Source organism: Emydura macquarii, unplaced genomic scaffold (assembly GCF_026122565.2).
Source record: "Emydura macquarii macquarii isolate MOO-44397 ecotype Brisbane River unplaced genomic scaffold, CSIRO-AGI_Emac_v2 contig_2768, whole genome shotgun sequence".
Taxonomy (NCBI): domain Eukaryota; kingdom Metazoa; phylum Chordata; order Testudines; family Chelidae; genus Emydura; species Emydura macquarii.
This window is the reverse complement of record NW_027132905.1, coordinates 2672003-2692863: the sequence shown is the minus strand read 5'-3', so window position 1 is coordinate 2692863 and position 20861 is coordinate 2672003. Positions and strand designations below refer to the sequence as shown.

Below are 20861 nucleotides of genomic sequence, written 5' to 3'. Positions count from 1 at the left end.
TTGATGTTTGATTGAGTGCATAAAAGATAGAACTGGCTGAATAGTTCATTGCAACCAATACTCGCTGTAAATTTTGACTCATTCATTGGATCATTATTTGGGAATAATTTTTTCCATTATTCAACCTACTCCAATGAAAATGTGCTCTTGTTAATATGCCTATTCATATTGCTGCATTGAAATTTGTGTCATCCTCCAACTCAGGCATCCTCTAATGGCTGTGTAGAATGGAAATTCATTCAGTTTAACTGAAGGAGATTTTTTGGTTTGAATTCAGGATTTTTGAGAGAAAGAAAGATGGCAAAATTTGTTGCCACATTAATGGATACAGAAGTTTCCTGAAACCCAAGAACTGTCTACACAGAGACAAGGCATCCCATTATTTATATATAAACCGTTTACTCCAGGCTTGTGTCCTTTTCAGTGATCCTCTCCTTTTGTTTTTCTCCTCTATTAGGGATTCATGGACATTGACCTGGTAAAATTCAAAGAGAGTGGAGCAAATGTGACCGGCTTCCAGTTGGTGAATTACACAGACACCGTTCCAGCAAGGATCATGCAGCAGTGGAAGAACAGTGATGCCAGAGAACATCCTCGAGTTGACTGGAAGAGGCCAAAGGCAAGTGGTATTGGAAGCTATTTGTTTTAGGTAGCATCTGTGTGACTCACTTACTAGCATTTTCCCCTCTGAATTGGAAGCTCAAGCACTTAGTTCCCAGTCCAGGACTTTGGCTTTGCATGTTAGTTAAAATGTGCTAGCTAACGTGTTTGTGAACACAACTTATTTTGCAATCTCAATCTCCTACCCAAATCTGTCACTGTAATACTCGGAAGTTGCTGCAGTGCTCTTAGAAATACCCTCTTTGGTAAGATCTCTACAGTTGACGTATCTTTTTCCCAATTATTTTGCCAGATAAAGGTGGAAGCTAAGGATCCCATGGCATTTTTATAAGAGTCTGGCTAATTTCCTTAAACCTTGGCTTGTTTATTATATCTCACATGTAAACTAAATCCATTCAGATATTATCACAAATGCACAACATTTCATATCAGTATATACAATAATAGGATGCAAATATTTGATTTTTAACACAAGCAGAACTCCTCAATGGCTGATCAGTTTTTTCTACCATTTAAACACACCCACGCACAAAGAAACACACTCTTTGGAGCAAAAACCCAGCAAGGGAAATTTCAAGCCTGAAGGACTTTCTCCGAGAAAGATACCAACAACTAGAGAAGTAGGTTATCATGGGAAGGTGAATTCGAGCCTTAACTCTTACTAGCTTAGAGTTTTTCACTGGCCCCCATAGCTTTTGTTTTAATCAATGTATATTTAAAAAATAAAAAAGCAAGGTGGGGAGAGGTTGGCATCCATATATGAATACCATGAGTGTTTTGTTATTTATTTTCATGCACCTGAAATTTCAAGCACCGCACAAACCAGCCCTTAACAATTCATTTTAAGGTCAGTTTGACCTAAGTAAAAAGACTCAGTTATGGATCTGTTAAGACTGAGCCCTCTTCGGGCATTATGACTAAGGTACTTTTCTCTGGAAAGGAGAGAAGCTCATTCTAAAAGCAATTCAGGTAGGAGAACAGGAGGCTAAGACAGCAAGTTCTTTTAGCTCTGCAGCAGGAAATTATGTTCTTGTTTAGAGTCTTCTGGGAAACAAGCTACAAACTTCCAGGAGTCAACAAGACCGTGGATATTACAGGAAGCCAGATGCTATTGTATGGAAAATATTAAATGGGAGGATGAAAATAGAATAAATTGTCTTGAAACAATAATGCAAGGCTTTAGATGGGAACTTCTGATACCTATTTTATTTTGATAGCTCGTGTTGGGAGAAGAACCAACAGTACAGATAACTCACCCTAACAGACAACACACCTCTCCATATTCCTTTTCTAGTACACTTCTGCTCTTACTTACGATGGAGTTCGGGTGATGGCAGAGGCTTTCCAGAGCCTACGGAGGCAACGGATTGACATCTCCCGTCGTGGGAATGCTGGGGACTGCCTTGCAAATCCAGCCGTTCCTTGGGGCCAAGGGATTGACATTCAGAGAGCACTGCAGCAGGTTAGACACCAGCCTGAGCAGCTCTTTGTAAAAAGAATCAATGCTTTGCTTTTTAGTAGCTCCTTGAGCGAGAACCTGTGGAAAAAGGTTCTGAGGGGCTAAATGTTGTACCAAGAAAAATGCTAAGACAACCAAGAAGCATGGAGATGCTGCTCTGTACAAATTACAAGTAGAGCTGTTAGAAATGCAGTGGCTTTTGGCAAATTATGTTTCTTGTTTAATTGCATGCATTTTTACTCCCTTGAATTTAATTTTTGAGTTTTGGGCTTGAACAATCAGAATCCTTGAAACAAAACTTGATCAAAACAATCAGAATTTTGCCTCCTTTGGATTCAAAAACCATATCACCCAGCCATATTTCACATGGTTTCACCCTGAAATCATAAATCCCTCTCTTTATCTGAAGGAGAGGCTGCATGTAACTCAGTCCATGTTTGCTGCATGGTTTACAATTCTTGGTGAACCTGCTTCAAGAGTCAGATTGAAACCAGATGAATTGGGTCTGGGGTTTTTTGGTTTTGTTAGAAATATTTACCAAAACCTAATTTTAGTTCATTTCCTAATGTAGCAGGAGCAATAAGAATCTTAATAACAGGCATTCGAAGAAGTTTATCCAATGACGTATTTAGAAATTTTCTTTCCTTCTTGCAGCTGCATTAGAAACCCACCAAAAATGTGCCAAAGCATCAGAGTTTGAATTAAGCAAAACACTAACTAAATAAATTACAGAAAAAGTGAAAAATTACAGAAAAAGGTGAGATGTTGGTGGCTATGAACATTCATGCCAGAGACCAATGGCAATGGCTAGAAAACAAGCACACAGCACAGGATCAGGTTGTCTCCACCTCAATTACAATATTTACGGCTTGTTTTATGCTTCTCCTCTGAGGACTTCAAAGCACTATTGTAAAAGTGGTAAGCAATATCCCCATTTTACAGATGGGAACACTGAGGCACAGAGGGGAGCCATGAATTGCCCAAGGGTAGTGATAAAGTCGAACTCTTCTGACTCACAATCCAGTGGCCTGTCTATTGTTCCGTGTTCCCTACACAAAGCTCTACTGACCTTTCCTAATCCTGATGTTCATGGTCCCTTCTATTCTAGTCCCTGGGTTTTGCATCTTAGTCCTCGTGATCTGAAAAGCCCCTGCTGTCCCAGTCTTGAGACCCATAGAGTCTTTTATCATTTACCTGTGTGAGTTCATTCGAGAGCGTAGTGATTGTCTGGTTTCACCTACATAGTTGTTACTGGGACATTTAGTGTACTGGATGAGGTACCCCACCCGGTGTGATGAGCATGGGAAGGATCCATGGATTTTGAAAGGTGTGTTGTGGGGGGGTGTTGATCACTGTAGCAGTGGAGATACGTCTGTAGGTTTTGCATCTGTTGCTCTGGTAGGGTCTGGTGCCACTTTGAGTTGCTGTGTCCTGGGCTGCAGGGAGTTTGCTTCTGATGATGAGCTTGGAGGCAGGCCAGGTGTTGAGGGTTCATAACTCCGTTAGACACTAAAAATCATGGACTGAACAGAGATCTGGATTTACAGCTTATTACAACAATCTATAACCCACCAACCCTCTCTTTTTGTCCTATGACCGTAAAGGTGTTAATGGTCTACCCTGCCTTGAACGGTCCCTTAGAATATGTGCTAGCTACTTCTGGTAAAGAATCTGTTCCGCTTTGCATCCACCCATGGTGCTCAGAGCACCTTTCCCAGACCTGAAGAAGAGCTCGGTGTGGTTTGTTAGCTTGTTTCTCTCACCAACAGCTGTTGGTCTGATAAAAGATATTCCTTCACTCACCTTGTCTCTCCAGCAAATACAGAGCTTTCCTTAAATGCCTTAGCCTAGTGTTGGGTCCCAAGTAACTAAGTGAAAACAGCAGTGTAATACAGCCAGACACGTCTTGTTTACATTGAATGAAACTACGGTTGGCACAAGCGCATTGTGTCCGGGCCTGGAAGGTAACACCCTGCTGATTCCCATCTGCTCTGACTGCTGGTAGTCAACCACCAAATGAGAAGCTGATCAATTTGCTTTCCTCATTGATTTTTATTCTTTTAAGGTGCGCTTTGAAGGATTAACTGGCAATGTTCAGTTTAACGAGAAAGGGCGTCGGACCAACTACACCCTCCATGTGATAGAAGTGAAACACGACGGGATCAGGAAGGTAAAGCTGAGGATCGGTTCTGTTCCTGTTTAAAAGCTGTGAGCAAGGTGTCTGGTGCATGATGGGCTTGTCTCTTGGAGACCATTTCTCCTTGTGAGTCAAGAGGGAGAATTCATGAGTGGTATCCCGTCTCTCTATGTGAGTGAAGAAAAACATGAGCGGGAAACCAGGATGTATTACTTAAATTCAAAGTATGGAAGAGATCTTTAACGATGCTCAGCATTGGTCTAGCACTGCGCCCATTGACGTCAGTGAGAGTTTTATACCACGAACATCGTCGGGAGCAGATTTAGGTCAATGCTGAGTATTTAAGTCAATAGCCAGAATTTTCAGTAAGGCTCACAATTAGGGCCAGATTTTCAGAAGGGTTCAGCTTCCATTCAAACACCAAAATAAGTAGCCAGATCTTCAAAAGGGCTCAGCACGTCGTGTGCTCACTCCGTGTGGAATCCTTTGGAAATCAGACTCCACGTGTTTGTCTCCCACTTTCATATAGAAAACTCTCCAACAGAGAGAGATTTTTTTTCCCCCTCTGCCCCTTTGGAATTTAAACTGCTTCAGAAGATAGTTTTGGAGAATGAAGAAGGCTGGAACTATTCAGGGAACAGAATCAATACTATGAAACCTTCAGTAATTTGGGATGTATGTCAACAATATGTGTGTGTTAAATTAGGAGAAAAACAGTATGTGGTTCATAGATTACCAAGCCAGAAGGGACAGTTATGATCATTCCATCTGACCTCATCATCTAGCCTGACAGCTTCACATACATTTCATTTACACAGAAGCAATATTGCGCAAAGTGTGTATTGACCCTGCTAGATTCAGATGTGAAGTCAGAGTCCATCAAAAAAGGGCAAGTGGAACTGCCCTTCCTGACATGCATGATTCCTTTGGGGAAGTATTTCCTGCTGTTTGATATTCTGGTAACAATTGGCTAACCCTGACCCCCTCTGGAGGCCAGCATGGGGAAAACCTTCTTTACCAGTCAAAGAGATTTTTTCCCTTCAGTGTGGTCATGTGAATTGAATGATTAGATATGAATTTTGTGTATGTACAGCACCTAGCACGGTGGGATCCTGAACCATGGCTGGGTCTCCTAGGCAATACCACAATACAAATAAATAAATTATAACCTGTATACAAGTGTGACACACAGAGGACTTAATTCTGCCCCATATAAGTCACTGAGAGATTTGCTGTTAGCTTCAATGTAGGTTCAAGATCGGGCCCAGGCAGGTACTAGATATGGTTTTATCCTGTATATTTGTTGCAAAAAATCAAACCCTTACTTGCAAGTCCCCGCACTTTATTTCCAGCACATGTGCAGTATATGGGATCAATCAGATGAGAAATGCCAAGCAAATATGTGTTTTCTCCATTTGTGTTGTCCTAGACCTGTGTGTAGAAGCTCTTTCCTCACACACTTCCCGTTTTTCTGTGCAGTAGAGAGTTGAAAAGCCTCTCCAGGTTATATCTCTTGCATTGCTGTGATCTCTATTCTGCTCTCCGCAGGTTTCTGGTCTTGCCCTATATTAATAGCCTTTCCCATGTTATGTGGTAAGAAACCCCTTTCACAGCAGCAGAGCTTATGCAACTTAATTAGAACATGATATGATGAAAAACCTCTTAAAAAATCAAGCCTTCAAAATCGGTCACCTCAAGAATGATCTTCCTACTGATACTCTCCAACTCTCTGCTTTACCTGTGAGCAATGCTGGAATGGACTGTATCCCTGATTATTAATAAACACAGAGCAATACCAAGATTTCTACCCCTTACAGTTTTTTAGTTGCATGTGTAACTCCAAACTTTTTGCAATGAGGCAGCCCCTTTGGTCTCTTTCTAAACAATCTCCTTTTTTTCTGCCATCTTGTCCTGGTTCTTCAAGGCATCCTAGAATTTGATTCTACACTTGCACAAGTTTTTAGGGTGTTGGCAAAAGACTTGTATCAGCCTAGAGAAGCCATCATGCATTAACAATGATCACCATTAAAAACTTATTTACCAGCCATCAGCATACAGTGATATGAGATTCTTCCATTATTTATTCCCCTAAGTATTGGGAGAAATTTTGGTATTTCCATTACTATCATGTGGTAATTGCTCTCATATGTACATGCACACAGTTACCCCTGCATATTATGCACAGTGTGTGTCGTGATTTTTCTGGGTTTTTCAAGGCCAGGATGGGGAAAGAGGTCAGGACTGTGGGAGCAGTCGAGGTCTAGTTGGTGATGAACACCCTGATATAGCTAAAGCTGGCAGAGCAATCCTATGGGTACATTGTTCTCCTCTTGGCTTGTATTAGGAACAGGCTCGGAGGAGAGCAGGGTTTCATGGTCTTTCTGTCGTTAACAGATTGGTTATTGGAACGAAGACGATAAGTTTGTTCCCACAGCCACAGATTCCCAAGGTGACAATGAGTCTGTGATTCTCCAGAATAGGACTTACATAGTTACAACTATTCTAGTAAGTTCTCTTGTACGTGTCTCCCTCGCTCCTTCCTCTTCCGCTCACACTCCCTGTTGTGCTGCCTATCCCTTTCCTTTCAAACTCCTTTCTCTGTAATACATGTTGCATATAATAACAACAATACTTAATGCTTCCAGTGGTGGCCCATAAAAACTTGTCATTGCCTTAGATAATTTACTAAATACTCAAGATATCTCCCCTCTTAAACACAGAGAACTTCAAGGAAGTAAGGCAGGTAGTGAGTAGAGACATCAACATAGGGAGACTAGATACGTTATAGCAGTGTTTTATATTCTGCACCCACAGAGCAGGTGCTGTAAATCTGGGAAGCGTGTTCTGTATTCTGCATATATAACAAAGAGATTGAATCCCTGCTTTAAGAGCAAAACTCAACTCATCCATAATTATGGAGCAGCAATACCTCCCTAACGTTTGACATAATGCGCCACTGTATGTGCCTGTCTCAGAGACTGAGTGATGAAGGCTTGGTCAGTTGTTTGTGAAATGCTTAGAGACCGTCAGGGAGAAGGCACTGTATCCCTCTTGGAATCTCTGCCAAAGATGATTGAACAATTCATATCAGTTTTCCTTGTTGGTTTGGTACCATTGTCACCAGGCCTAGGGTCACTACCGATTTCTGCACAATACAGATCTCAAGCAAGAAACTCACCGGTCCATACTTTTGTTGAGCAGGCTGGGCTGAACCGCCTTGTAGATGATTCCAGCACTAGCATTTTGAAAGAGCATTGAGAATCGTGCATAGCGTCCCAGCCTGAGAGCATGACACAAGCTGGACATCTCTGGGGGGAAAAGGGGAAGCATGGCTCAGTAACTTGTCCTCTCTCTGCCAGGAAGATCCATATGTGATGCTCAAGAAGAATGCCAACCAGTTTGAAGGCAACGAGAGGTATGAAGGCTACTGCGTGGAGCTAGCTGCCGAGATCGCTAAGCATGTTGGCTACCAGTACAGGCTGGAGATAGTGAGTGATGGGAAGTATGGAGCCCGGGACCCTGACAATAAAGCATGGAACGGCATGGTGGGAGAGCTGGTCTATGGAGTAAGTTTCCAACCTAGTCCATTGGTTCATAATTACTGGAATTAATTATGAGTGGACCTCAAAAAGGCTTAGATGATTAAGCAACCTGTCAAATTCTGCATGATTTGGTTGGGAAAGATTTCTGATACTCCCTGCTTCCAGGTGAGCTAAGAAAAGCTTCAGTTTAGGACAAGCTATTTAAGCGTGACGAGGTGTCCTTCACTCAGGAAGAGAAATAAAGTGCTTCCCAATCCCTTCTTTGTCCCAGGCACATAGTTAGGCTCCAAACTTACACTCAGATTCCCAGGTGACAGCTAATCCATGGATCTGTTGCTCCGAGCCCAATTTTCAAATGTGGGCACTGTCATCAGGTGGGCTGTGCCAGGCCCACACGCTGGCCCTTCCTCTCAAGAAAAAAACACACAGTCCCTTCCAAGGCATGAACCCAAAACAGATAAAACAACTGGGCACAATTTCCTGGTAAGCTCGAGCTGCCTTGACCTCCCAGACTCCTCAGTCGTTCCTGTGTGGTCCCTGAATCCTGCTGACAAGCACAGGAGATGGAGGAGGTTTGAGTCTCACCCATCTCAAATATTCCCTGCCCTCAGCAGCCAAAGTCCTTCCAATAATTAGACAGATAACAGACTTTATTACAGCACCTTCACCAGGCAGCCAAATTTGGAGTTTGCACATCAGCACCTGTGTACCCTCCAGTGCATCTAAGCACTGAATGGTGCATCCAAATGCAGAATAGGGTTGTCCTATTAAAGTACCAGTGGTACCCTTTCTGTCTGTCTATCTCTATTTATTGAGTTCCCACTCCTGTTTTGAATGTTTCCATCATTATGTGTTGCCTGGATTTTTAAAGCTACTCCAGCTACATTGGACTGTCATTTTGATGGAACAATATGACTCTTTAAACATATCACCATTGCCTTGTTGCTGTTATATGTCTATTAGCACAGTCAGTTTCCATGGAATTGGAGAATCATTCTTAAGGTCTAGCCCACAGCAACCAGTGTGACCTTTCCCATCCTACAAGATACATTTTAATGAACTAGCATCTGAAGCATAATATAATCAACGTTTTTCCAGGACGTAAGCCTGCAACTACGCAGAGAGCTTCTGCCACTGCAGAGTAGCAATTTAAAGGAATCCGCAGAGGAAAATAATCCAGCCATCCTATCCCAAAACCAACACCCAGAGCACACCCATTATGTCAATTTATTTCTGATAGGGCTGTGGAAGGAGTAGTACCTAGAAATGGTTGGGTTTGAAATCTTAGCCTTCTGACTAGTTGGATTCTTAATACCAAAATGAGTTCTCTTAGAATCTCCTTCATGATGTTAGCATTTCTACCTTTATCGTGCATCGTGTCACTTACATTTACATCTGGTTGCTGGATGACTTGACCGCTATTTGCTGCAGCTGGTTTGGAATTTTCCATTGGAATGATTTTCTGACATGGAAAATGCAGTTTCTGCAATATCAAAATTTTCCATGAGACAGTCTCAATCTTGCCACTGGGAGAATTGAAATGATATATTTCATTTTGCATCAGTTCAACCTAACTTGGAATATTGTTTTATTGAACTGACCTAGAATGTTTCATTTCAAGTCAGTTCAATAAAACATTATTTGTATTTCCTCCCATTCTCTCCTATGGGTTGAGCTCTCTAGAGGACCACATCTTCCATAACGCAATGTGACCGACCAAAGTGGATGGTCTGAGTAGTAGTCTGTTACTCTGGTGCACCATGGGAGATGTAGTCCAGCCAGAGAGCATGGCCTATAGGAGAGAATAAGGCTATCAGGTTTCCAAACTACAAACCTTATGTTTCTATGTACAGTTGGAAAATGCAGTTAAGTGTTGAAATGACTCAAATGTTTCAGGTCATTTCAACAAAACAAAAAAGTTTTATTTATGGGAAATGTCAAAATATTTTGTTTTGGATGAAAATGTCAAAACAAAACATTTTCACATTCCCAAAATGAAATTTTTCAGAATTTCTGTTCCATGAAAAATTTTGAAGTTTCACCTTTACATCCTGATTTGTGACAAAAACAAATATTGAAACATCAGAATTTCCGAAAGGATGGACATTCAAAATATCACTCAGCTCTATTATCCACTGATAACCTCAAGAAAACATCATTTAAATGTCAGCGCTTAGGAGTACAGCATGTCAGTAAAAGTACTGTTGAGTAATCAAATACCCATTTAGCTGCCCCAGTACACATCCCCTGAAATAATTACATAGGGTAAAATTATCACAAGAACCTTAGGGATAGATTTACCAAGGTATGCAGGCGCTTAAAGATACAGATAGGCTCCTAGTGGGTTTTACAAGTCAGACTCTTAACACCAAAAAGGGTTCCCTCTTAGAATCTCCTTCTTGCTGTAAGTATTTCTACCTTTATCATGCATCGTGTCACTTACATTTAGATCTGGTTGCTGGATGGCTTGATCACTATTCACTACAGCTGGTCAGGAATTTTCCATTGGAATAATTTTCTGACATGGAAAATGCAGTTTTTGAAAAGCAAAATTTTCCATAAGACAGTCTCAGTTTTGCCATTAGAAAAACCAAAATGAAAGTCAATAGAAGTTAGACACTTCTGTCCATCTCAGTAGGTACATCTGAAGGCACCTGAATACCTTTCTAAATCTGGCCCCACATGAATTAGGAGCCTTCATCTCATTCTCAAAAGTGATTTAGGCTTTTTTGAAAATATTTTGCTTCATCTGTATGAGTCATGCAATAGAAAAGCATTTCCTGCTGAAAATCAACATCCTTGCATCACCCCATCAGTAGGTTTCTGGCATCACCTCATCAATAGACTTTCTTCTCATTTCTTCTGCTGTGTGTGTGATAAGACTCCGTTACTTTGTCATTTCTTAATTATGCAACATGGATAGTGAAATGAGATGTCACTAGTCTTGGATTGTGACATCAATGAATGAATCAGACAAGAGGAGCTGACTGGCTGGGAAAGGAAAGATCTGTGATTTTTAAACCTACTTGCAATTAGTAATAATAGGAAAGGAAATAACAAGCTAGTGTGATAGGGTTTGGGTTTTTTTTAGCATTTCTCTAGCAGTTGGTTTCTCCTGATTAAATCTTCCTATGAAATTAGAGGCTGGACTGAGAGTGAAGTAGAAGGAAGGAGAAAGGGAAGGCTGGTGATGGAGTGTGTTGGTGCATATAATCTACAAACTGTGTATCTGGTGTCTCTCTCCCCTTTCAGAGAGCTGATGTGGCTGTGGCACCATTAACCATCACCCTCGTCCGAGAAGAAGTCATAGACTTTTCCAAACCGTTTATGAGCCTGGGCATATCCATCATGATAAAAAAACCTCAAAAGTCCAAGCCAGGGGTCTTTTCCTTTCTGGATCCTTTGGCTTATGAGATTTGGATGTGCATTGTTTTTGCCTACATTGGAGTAAGCGTTGTCCTCTTCCTAGTCAGCCGCTTCAGCCCTTATGAATGGCATACTGAGGAGTTCGAGGAAGGGCGCGACCAGCCGGCCAGTGACCAGACTAATGAATTTGGGATATTTAACAGTCTCTGGTTTTCCCTGGGAGCCTTTATGCAGCAAGGATGCGATATTTCACCAAGGTTGGTTGCCTTCCACACACAAACACCCTTTTAATGCATGCATTTTTAGTCCTTTGGGATGCCGCGGAGCCACATATCCCTTTTTTGACTGTCTTGCTGGTTTTATCATTCAGTTTAATTTCTGAACCACACATATATTTAGAATTGGGCCAAAATAGGAATCATTCACCCAACACTCTGTAAACTTTGGCGCTCAGATAAAATGCTGCTTTTAAGACATCCCACCCTAGTTTTAGATTTGGTTTTGAGAAACAAAATTCCAAACAACAAGATTTTCCAGACCACCTGCCCCAGCCATCCAGTTTTGCTTATCTTTCATTTTGTTTTCAATGTCATTTCTCTTTGAAACAAGAGAGTCAGCCCAGCTTTGCAGGGAAGCTTTGAAAACTCAGTAAAACAACGGAACAATGTATTCTTTTATTAATGATTTGATGTTTCCAATGAAAGCTTATGCACATCTTGCTAAAGACTGTAAAATACATAGAGTTGCAGTAGATGTCATTGGCCCTTGGAAAGGTACCACATTTTCACTACATGTTCCCATTTTATAGTCAATGGTTTGAGTGTATGTAAGAAAACGAGGAGTTGCAAAGCACTGTAAAGCTAAATGCTTCCTTAAGTGGCTTCTGTGAAAGCCATTTAGTCTCTGCGTAAATTAAAAGCACTGCCTTTAAGTAATGTTTCGCTTAAGGCTGGCACGATATGATAAGTTGGTGGTAAAGCTGGGCAAAATACCAGAAAAAAATTGTGGCAGGAAAACCATGTAGCAAAAGCTTTCATGAAAAAGCAAATGTTGAGCAAAGCAGTCACAGAATTTGAAGATTCAGTCATCATCTTTATAAATATTGCATTTATTATTGGTAAATAAGTTTCCTCTGCCCATACAAAAAACCTGCTTTCCTTTTATGAAAGAAACATTCCTGCAATTGCATGGGTGAGCAGTGATTTCTCGTGTTTATTTATTTTTCTTTTCTAGCAATAGGGTTAATGATACCAACTTTCTCCAGTCTGGCATTTCAAGCAAAAAAAACTTTTCACTTAGATCTAATGATTATTTTTTGCTTTCAAAAATTGTACGTCAGGTAAATAATGTGTTTCTCTAGCAAGGAGTCTTTGATCCAGTGGTAGGTGTACACTCTCCAAACAAGGAAGAGAAAACTGAAGATTAGAGTTGGTTAGGAATTTTTTGATAGAACTTTTGTTTTGTTTTTTGAAAAATGCCAATTCATTAAAACTGAAACGTCACAGGAAAGAGTTGATTTTTGATTAATTTCCAATCTCGACAAAATGTTGAAACTAAAGTTCTGAAATTGTCCAAATCCCAATCAAGGCAAAAACCCAGAAAGGCTGAAAAAAAGAAAAAAGAGACCAACTGAAAACTAAATGATCAGAATGTGTTTTGTTTCAATTGACCCAAACCAATTTTTTGTTAATTAGTCGGTTTGTGAAAATTTTGGAGATTTTCACTTTTTGTCCCAGGGGATGGGAAACATTTTTTAATCTTATTTTTACAGAATGGGAAACTGTTTTCTGCCACATTCTGCTGGTGCTGAATCAAAGCCACAAGCTTATATCTGGATTTGGAAAGATCCAGTGTCTGGGAGGTATGGTAGGAGCAATGCTTTAGATCTAGGGGCTGGGCAAGGTTGTTTAGAGATAAGAACAAGATGAGGCTTTGGGTGTGAATCCAGACTTCACAGAGGTGGACTGCTGTTCCAGTCTTTTGGTTTGGTTTGAGCCACCATCTAGAATAAGAACCTTCCCGAACCTAATATTGACTCTTAAAGCAGAGTTGCAGGCAGTCAGAAAAATTATTCTATAGACTGGCTTCTTGGCTTTCTCTTTTTATGTTCCGTAGTGACTTCAAGAGCAAGTTTATTCTAGCAACAAATCAAGGCAAGACTTTTACCTTCTGGTTTTGTTTTTTTGTTTTGTTTTTTTGGTCTTGTTTTTCTTTTGTTCGAAGGAAATTTTAGCCTCAGATTACATTCATTCTGTGTGAATGCTGTAGATGGAAGTTAATTTTACACATGCTGAGAGGACAGTGAGAGTCTGGGGGATAAAACAAGAAATGATTCCAGCAGCAAATAGCAATAACACTAAACGACAACAGCGAAAGCTCTTGTATGATGAAAATTAAAGTGCCTGTATGCCTGGGTTCTTGACTATTTGTTGCCTGTTTGGCAAAATATTAATGAGATGCCTGGTAGCAGAGAAAAAAAGCTTCTAAAGCACTCTGATAGATATACCATTTCTAGTATTAATATGTTTTAAAGGTCATCAGCTGATCATTGATTATCAGGCGTCTAGCAGAAGTGTTCAGAAAGTTTTTCCCTGTGAATGCTAGCAGAGAGGAATTTAACCTTTAACAGCATCTCTTAACTTGACTGCATGCTTTAGGATCAGATAATTATTGTTGTGGTTGTGGTTGCTCTGTTGCTGTTACTGGTCAGGTAAATTTGTCCCTCAGGAGGTTACAACATTTCCATTCTGAATTCAAAGAGAGTTGAAATATTGAAAACTGTTTGCAGAGTGAAAAATTCAGGAACTTGTCCAATAAAAAATGCCAGAATGTAAAATGTCAACAGTTTTGAGCGAATGAAAATGATTCAACCTTTTGAGATGACATTTTTTGTTTTGAACCACCATTGCAGAACAAAAAATGTTGTTTCGTTTTTAAATGTTGACTCAAAATGAATGTGTTTATTTTGATTCTCCTGAGACTAAAATCAAAAAGATTCAGTGAAATTGACATTTTCCCACAGAAAATTTTGATTTCAAGATGATTAAATTTTCTGACAGGAATATTTTTAATACAAAAATGTTGATCGGTTACTTTTATTATTATAAAATGTGCTCATCCATATCTGTTTCCAGTTGTCTGTGGGATATTTTTATCTTACACATCTTTGTTGGCTGGCATGATAACAGTATCTTCTCCCTCAGCAGAAGACAACCACTGGGAAAAACCTGTACGTACCCTCCTGTCCTGTAACAGGACAAGTTACAGGACAAGTTACAGAAGCAATGCAGGCATATCACACCATTTTAAAGGGCTGTGTTGTGTCTGGCATCCCACGACCAAAATAAATGAGCCTCCCTGAGTCATCCGTGAATCCGAGCATCCTGTTCACACCTCGGTGTCAATAAGCTACCTCAACGGGGGGTACTATTTGTCTGAGGATGCCTGCTGCTAGGGGTAGGCAGGAGAACTAGGATTGGGGATAGATAGTTTTGTGGTGCAGGGATGTCATTCCTTTGAGGGTTCTGTCGCTGTGTGTGGTGAGGGTGGGATGCACTGTCGAGACGGGAGAAGTGCTCTGGAACGTTGATCCGCAGAAGGCTGGTTCAGAGGCTGCTGGGGGAAGTGCTGGCCAGGTGGGGGGTGTGAAATTACTTGTGGGGCAAGGATTCTGGAGTGTGAGGGAAGCTTTCTGTGGGGTGCGGATGTGGGGAATAGCTTGGGTTGTGAGAAGGGAAGGGCAAGCTTCTGTGGGACGTCATGGTACAGGAGAGCAATGGTTTCTCTGTATTTCTCACTGTGGGGACGTGGATTCTTGTGGTGCCTCGCTATATACAGAGGGAGAAGTGACTGTAGCATCATGAAGGAGGAGTAGGGTTTCCGTAGCGGATCACCCTGAAACGGGCATTACCTAAAGCTTCATTGGGTCCATGTGCATGGGGAGGGGATCCTCTGGCATGTCACTGAGAATGGGGTGATCCTGGGGTTTGGGGTGAGGGGACTTTGTGTGGTGTGTCCCCGTGCAGGTGCAGGGGTGTTGTGAAAAGTTTGAATGTGCAGGATGGGGCGGAGGGTCACCAGCAACCATTGGAGCGGCTGAGTGAAAAATTGGACCCTGCCACCTGACAGGGATACTTACTTCTTGTCATCCTGACTGACAGCCAGGGACTGGGGTCTGGAAATAGCAAGCAGTCACACAGCAGCAGTCCTGGGTCTTGCACATTTCCTGTATGAGGTCAGAGGAAAACCAGGTATTTGCGAGAAAGGTGAAAAATGAAGGGAACTGTTTTAATGGAAATACCACAAAATAAGGAGATGTTACAGAGATTCATAGGCATGTTAACATATCAAACAAATGCATCTCTAGCATGCCACACACAATTGCTACGTAAGAAGGTGTATCACGGGCAAGAAGAAAGCTTTCGGAAAATTAAAAAAAGCATGGATGTTGCAATGTTTTGATATTAGCACAGAGTCTAAAAGCTCAGTAGATGCCTGCTCAGATAGTTTGGTGGTTGTCTTTCAGCAAGGAAATTGCTCTGTGGCCTCAATGCAGGAATTACTGGGTGAAATTATATGCTTGGGGTAATGCAGGAGGAAAAACTAGATGATCATATTCGTCCCGACTGCCCTTAGAATCTATGAATTCATGCTTTGAAAGGACTGATTGAAACATACCGGAATGATGCTCAGATTGAAAAAGAAAACGAAATTGTTTCGGGGTGTGAGTGATTTCATGAATAAGCTTCTGAGCAGAAATCAGACAAGGCTGAAACAGACCATAAAAACCATTGGGCTGTTCAAAGCACCACCTGGACTTTAGAAAAGGATCATGAAATTGCAAAGGTACTCATTAAATGGAAAATGCAGGCTCAGTAAAGAGCACTTCATTGCAGGCATCCTTTCAAGAAAGCTCCTAAATATTCTGCAGCCAATAGCAAGGTTTTGCAGGTTTTGGTGTGTGAAGTAAATATGACTTAAGTACTACCTATTTCCAAAACACAGTTTGACACAGCTAGGCTAGAAACTCAGAATCACCCACACTTATAATGATTTGGGAGCTAGGCCTTGTCAATGCATGAAAATTGTACCACTCTAGCAATACAAGTATAATTAAAATGGTACAAATTTCTCCTCTGTGGACATAGTTGTATCAGTATATAAGGGCATTATATCAGTATGGCTTATTCCTGGCATCTGACGGACCGATATAACTGTGTCCACACTAGAGGTTGCACCAATTTAACTATTTTGGTAAAAAATCATATCTTAAGTGACAGTGATACTGGTACAAAAACTAGGTGTAGAGCACGCCTGATTCTAACGAAAAGCCCAGGTACCTTCAAATATAAGAACATATTGTGACAACAGAGATGAAGTTGCTGCATATGAGGGATCTGAAAGGATTCAGGCTCATGTTTCACTTTGGTCCCTCAGCTGCCCCTGTTGCCTGTTTCAAGTTCTCCATCTCTTGGGGAGGGAAACCAAGGGGGGTGCCTAGGTTCACTGATCCTTGGACCTAACCAGGCCCCTGTGGGTTGGGATCCACACCGACTCTGTCTTTAACCATGGCTAACCAGCCAGAATTTCTGAGGCACCCCACAGCTTTCTTAAAAACAAGTTATGTATTTAGTAGTAAAAGCATAGAGTAAACAGATGATTTACAAGCAAAACAAATGTAAACGTATATACGTCTTATGGCCAGGATCAAGCTTTGTTCTTCTGTCACCTGTTACCTCAGAGAGAGCATGCTTCTCTCTTTGTTATCTCATGGGCTACATCCTCATTGCTAAAAAAGAGGGGCTTTTCCAGCAAGATAATTAACGCATGTTATCTCTCCATAGAAAACCCACCTTTTGGTGGCCTGAGCTTGTCATGCTGGGCTCTGGTTACCTGCCTGTCTGTCTTTATTAAGTATCCTCCCTTTCCTTGATCTCCGAATCTATTACCATATTTAGGGCATCTCTGCCTTCCTCTTCCTCTCAGGCCACATCAGATGTGAGTCCTCCGCGCATATTCTTTTGTCTCAGACTGTTTTTTCCTGACAGCGAGGACTTCTGGCCGGGCAGACTACATGAATGGCCCCAGCCTCCATTGTTCAGGTGGTTGGACTCACTCTGGCTTGCAATCACTGTCCTGATTCCTGTATCTCCGTGGACGAGGGTGTTGAAACAGTCTGCGGAGATCAGGCTCTTCTTAACCTCCCTATGCCTCGCAATCTTAGAAGTCAAGGGCAGAAATCATATTTTAGTTACAGACCACAATATGCTATTGATGGGCTATCATGTCATCATACGAACACAGCATGAGCTTGCTAAACATAATCAGCAGCACGGAGAAACGTGAGAACAGAGCCCGAGATGTCCTGGTCTGGTGGCCATGAAGGCTGCCACTGCAGAAATGGCGTGCGTAGGAAATCTGCACTGAATTCAGGACAGAGAATGCAAAAGAGCCACTCGTGTGTGTCAAGCTCTTATGCGAGGCGGAGAAGTTCTATGGAGCATCACCATCAAATGGGGGATCTCTGGATTGTCACTGTGTATGTGTGAACGGTATTAGTGCCTGTGGTGTATACGTGTGTGGGAACAAAGTGGTTTTAAGGATATGTCTACACTGCAGCCAGGAGGTGTCATTCCCAGCGCTGGTGGACAGCCTCATGCAAGCCCAGCTTGAGCGAGTGCAGTAAAAAATAGCAGCGTGGATGTTACTGCACTGGCAGCAGCTCAGGCTAACCATCCAAGCCCACCCGACTCCCCCAGGTCTGAGCACAGGCCAGCTGGGCTGCAATCTCCGTGCTGCTGTTTTTAGCATGCTCGCCAGAGCTGAGCTAGCACCGGTCTGTGCGCGCACACTGGGAATCCCGTCTCCCAGCTGCGCTGTACGCACATCGGAAGTGCCACTGCGCAGGGGATAGGTTGTCCTGCGCCGCCGACCTTGGTTTCAGTGCAGCGTTGCTGTGCGGAAGGGGAGGCAGAATACGGATTGTTCCACCTGACTCTTCTAAATGTGGTATGTGGTGTAGACACAGGGCCTGCAGAAGGGACTTCCGTTTCCTGTCACCTCTAAGAGTCAGTGGCTGTCAGCGATGCTTGGTTCTGCAGCGTCAGCCCTGTGCATCTTGAAACCTGAACCTGTGCTCTTCTAGGCCAGAAGTGAATGTGCTATTTACTAAACTTGAAAGGTTATACCTTCCATCAGATGGAGTTGGTCCGATGCAACATATTACCTCACCTACCGTGTCTTTCCTCCCCCCCTCACCCCCTGCATGAAAACCACGAAGGTCAGCTGTAGGTGGGGGGTACTGAAGATGCTGTGCCTAGGGATGCATAAAGTGTAAATCCAGCCCTGGGATCGGGGCCATTCTTTTTTCGAAGTTTGTTGCAACTCAAGCTGAAGCTGCTCTGAAAAAGATCTATCTATATCGGCATTTCAACTTCTGGAAATGACTGATTCCCTTTCTAAAATACATTTAATGGTATCAAAATTACCTGCACCTGGTAGAGTTAATTACTTTCAGCAAGATGAAATTTGGGCCAGGAGTGGTGAGAGGTGGCAGCCCTCGCAAAGCCCTCAGAGCTGATGGCTGCACTTACTTCTAAAAGGCACTTAGTGAAGGAAGTTAGGTGACTCACCATGGAAACAGCTCAACACGCGGTTTGAGCAACTGCACTCTGGGACTTGCCCACATTCCATGGCAACCGAGATCCTGCAACCAGAGAACAATGGGAACATTTGGAAAATGCTCTTCTCTGCTACCTTATCTTCCATTTGGAGAGGTGATGAGGGGGACGAGAGCTCATGAGAAAAGAATATTTACATGATAGAATACCCTTGGCAGAATACTGGTTCATTTCAATTGTAGAGAACAAATAATAATAATCCATTGGATTTCCACATAGTCCCTGCCATCGGAGGGTTTCCAAGTGCTTTATAAATATTGAATGCCAGCTTCATCCATCCATTTGTCAGCATCTCAAACACACATTTGCTATGCCTTCTTCTGTGCAAGCACCTTCCTCAACTCATCCACAAACTCAGTCCCCTTTTGGCATTCAATCCCCTTCTCCCGAGATGCCTACAGGAAACTTGCTAATTATTTGTAACCTGGGCATTGTCTAAGTATCTTATTCAAAAAGGGAACCCACACAAACACATATTTTGCCAGTGTGTTACATTATGAATGTATTTCACAGCTCTTTTTAGTTATTAGTCCACTGTAGAATAATAGTCTACTACTGCTACCAGAGAGCCGAGCTATTCCTTTAGCTCAAGTGAGAGGAAGGGACAATGTAGTTTAACAGATAGGTTGGCTTGGCAGAATTTGACTGTTTATTCTGAAGCATTTTTAAGGATTTAAATTTTCATAGTTGCACGAAATTATGAGGTGGGGTCAAACAATTATTTAATGACAGTAGACACTGACATTCAAAAAGTTAAAGCTTTATAAACCATTAAAACACAAACTATCAACATCACATGTCAAAATGCACAACATAAAAAGACTCAAATCAACAAATCATACTTATTTATAGTAGTCATTTGCTAGTCCACCTGCAACCAGCCTAATTCAAAAGTCTATATCACTGGATTTTGACTCTAGTAAGTTCTCAAGTAGCATTTTTCTTACTTTGTCTATCTATGCTTTTTTATTATTATTGATGGAAGTGTTTTTTCATCAGTTTGTGTATGTGCAGTGAAATCAACATTACTGCCATTTACCAAGAAAAATCAAATCCTTCCAAGCATATATACATATATAGATATATACTGGAATAGGAGTCAGGAGAGTTGGCTTTAGTTCCCAGCACTGCCACTGGAATAGGAGTCAGGAGAGCTGACTTTAGTTCCCATCACTGCCACTCAGTTACTGTGGTGCTGGACAGCTCATTTCACTGATCTGTTATCCCTCCTAACCCTTTTTCTGCCTTGTGTATGTAGCCTACGAGCTCTTTAGGAGGAACTGTCTTTTAGCATTGTATTGTGTCTAGCACAGTGAGCTCTCCCAATCAAGATGCTAAAATATTAGCTAATAATTTAGAGAAATTCAGGGTCCACTTCTACCCTTTCATACATGAGCAAAACTATATTTTAGAACTGATCAAATTTTTTTCCATCAAAACATTTTTTTCCATCTTTTTTTGTGGAAAATTGTCAGGTTTTTTGAATGAAAAACTGTAAAGCAAAACCAAAATATAATTTGTAAAATGTTTGGGTTTTGGTAAAAAAAAACAAAAATCAAAATATAAAAATCAGTTTTTCGTTTTCAGAAACTGAACAATTTAACCAAAACCAGTTTTGTTTTGCTTTGTTTGCATATTTGTTTTTACAAAAAATAGGTTTGAAATCTAAAAGTTTTTTCTGGTTTGTTTGTTCATATTTTTTCTCTGCAAAACTGAAAAATTGTCATGGAAATTTTTTTTTTAAATGAGAATACTTATTGTGTGGGGCGGGTATTGTTTAATTTCCTATGGAAAACACTTGGCATTTTTACTGGAGGGTTTTAATAGAACATCTCTGATGTGGATAAGGCTTGTGTTAGCCATTTTATACCGTTTGTAATGCTTTATGAGGACTCAAAAATGTGACGTTGTAGGTTAGATTATGCATTATTCACCTCAGTGGGAAATCCTTTGAGGATCAAAGATGTCCATTGTTATGCTGTAATCTCACTTGCTGGTTTTGAATTAATAATACATTTCTTTTTGATAGCCTATTTTCCCAAACATGCTCAAACCAG

General features: G+C 41.3%; 1 protein-coding gene across 4 annotated transcripts in view; it reads left to right on the top strand.

Moving 5' to 3' along the window:
• The window catches only part of GRIA1 (glutamate ionotropic receptor AMPA type subunit 1), a 157100-nt gene that overhangs the window by 95291 nt on the left and 40948 nt on the right, over positions 1–20861 (top strand). For 3 of the 4 annotated variants that reach the window (XM_067567154.1, XM_067567152.1, XM_067567151.1), the window contains 6 exons: positions 458–619; positions 1916–2083; positions 4146–4250; positions 6612–6722; positions 7577–7783; positions 11012–11382. In XM_067567154.1, coding sequence (XP_067423255.1) covers positions 458–619; positions 1916–2083; positions 4146–4250; positions 6612–6722; positions 7577–7783; positions 11012–11382 — 1124 coding nt within the window. The remainder of the gene's footprint in view (positions 1–457; positions 620–1915; positions 2084–4145; positions 4251–6611; positions 6723–7576; positions 7784–11011; positions 11383–20861) is intronic. The other variant, XM_067567153.1, reaches the window with a different exon arrangement.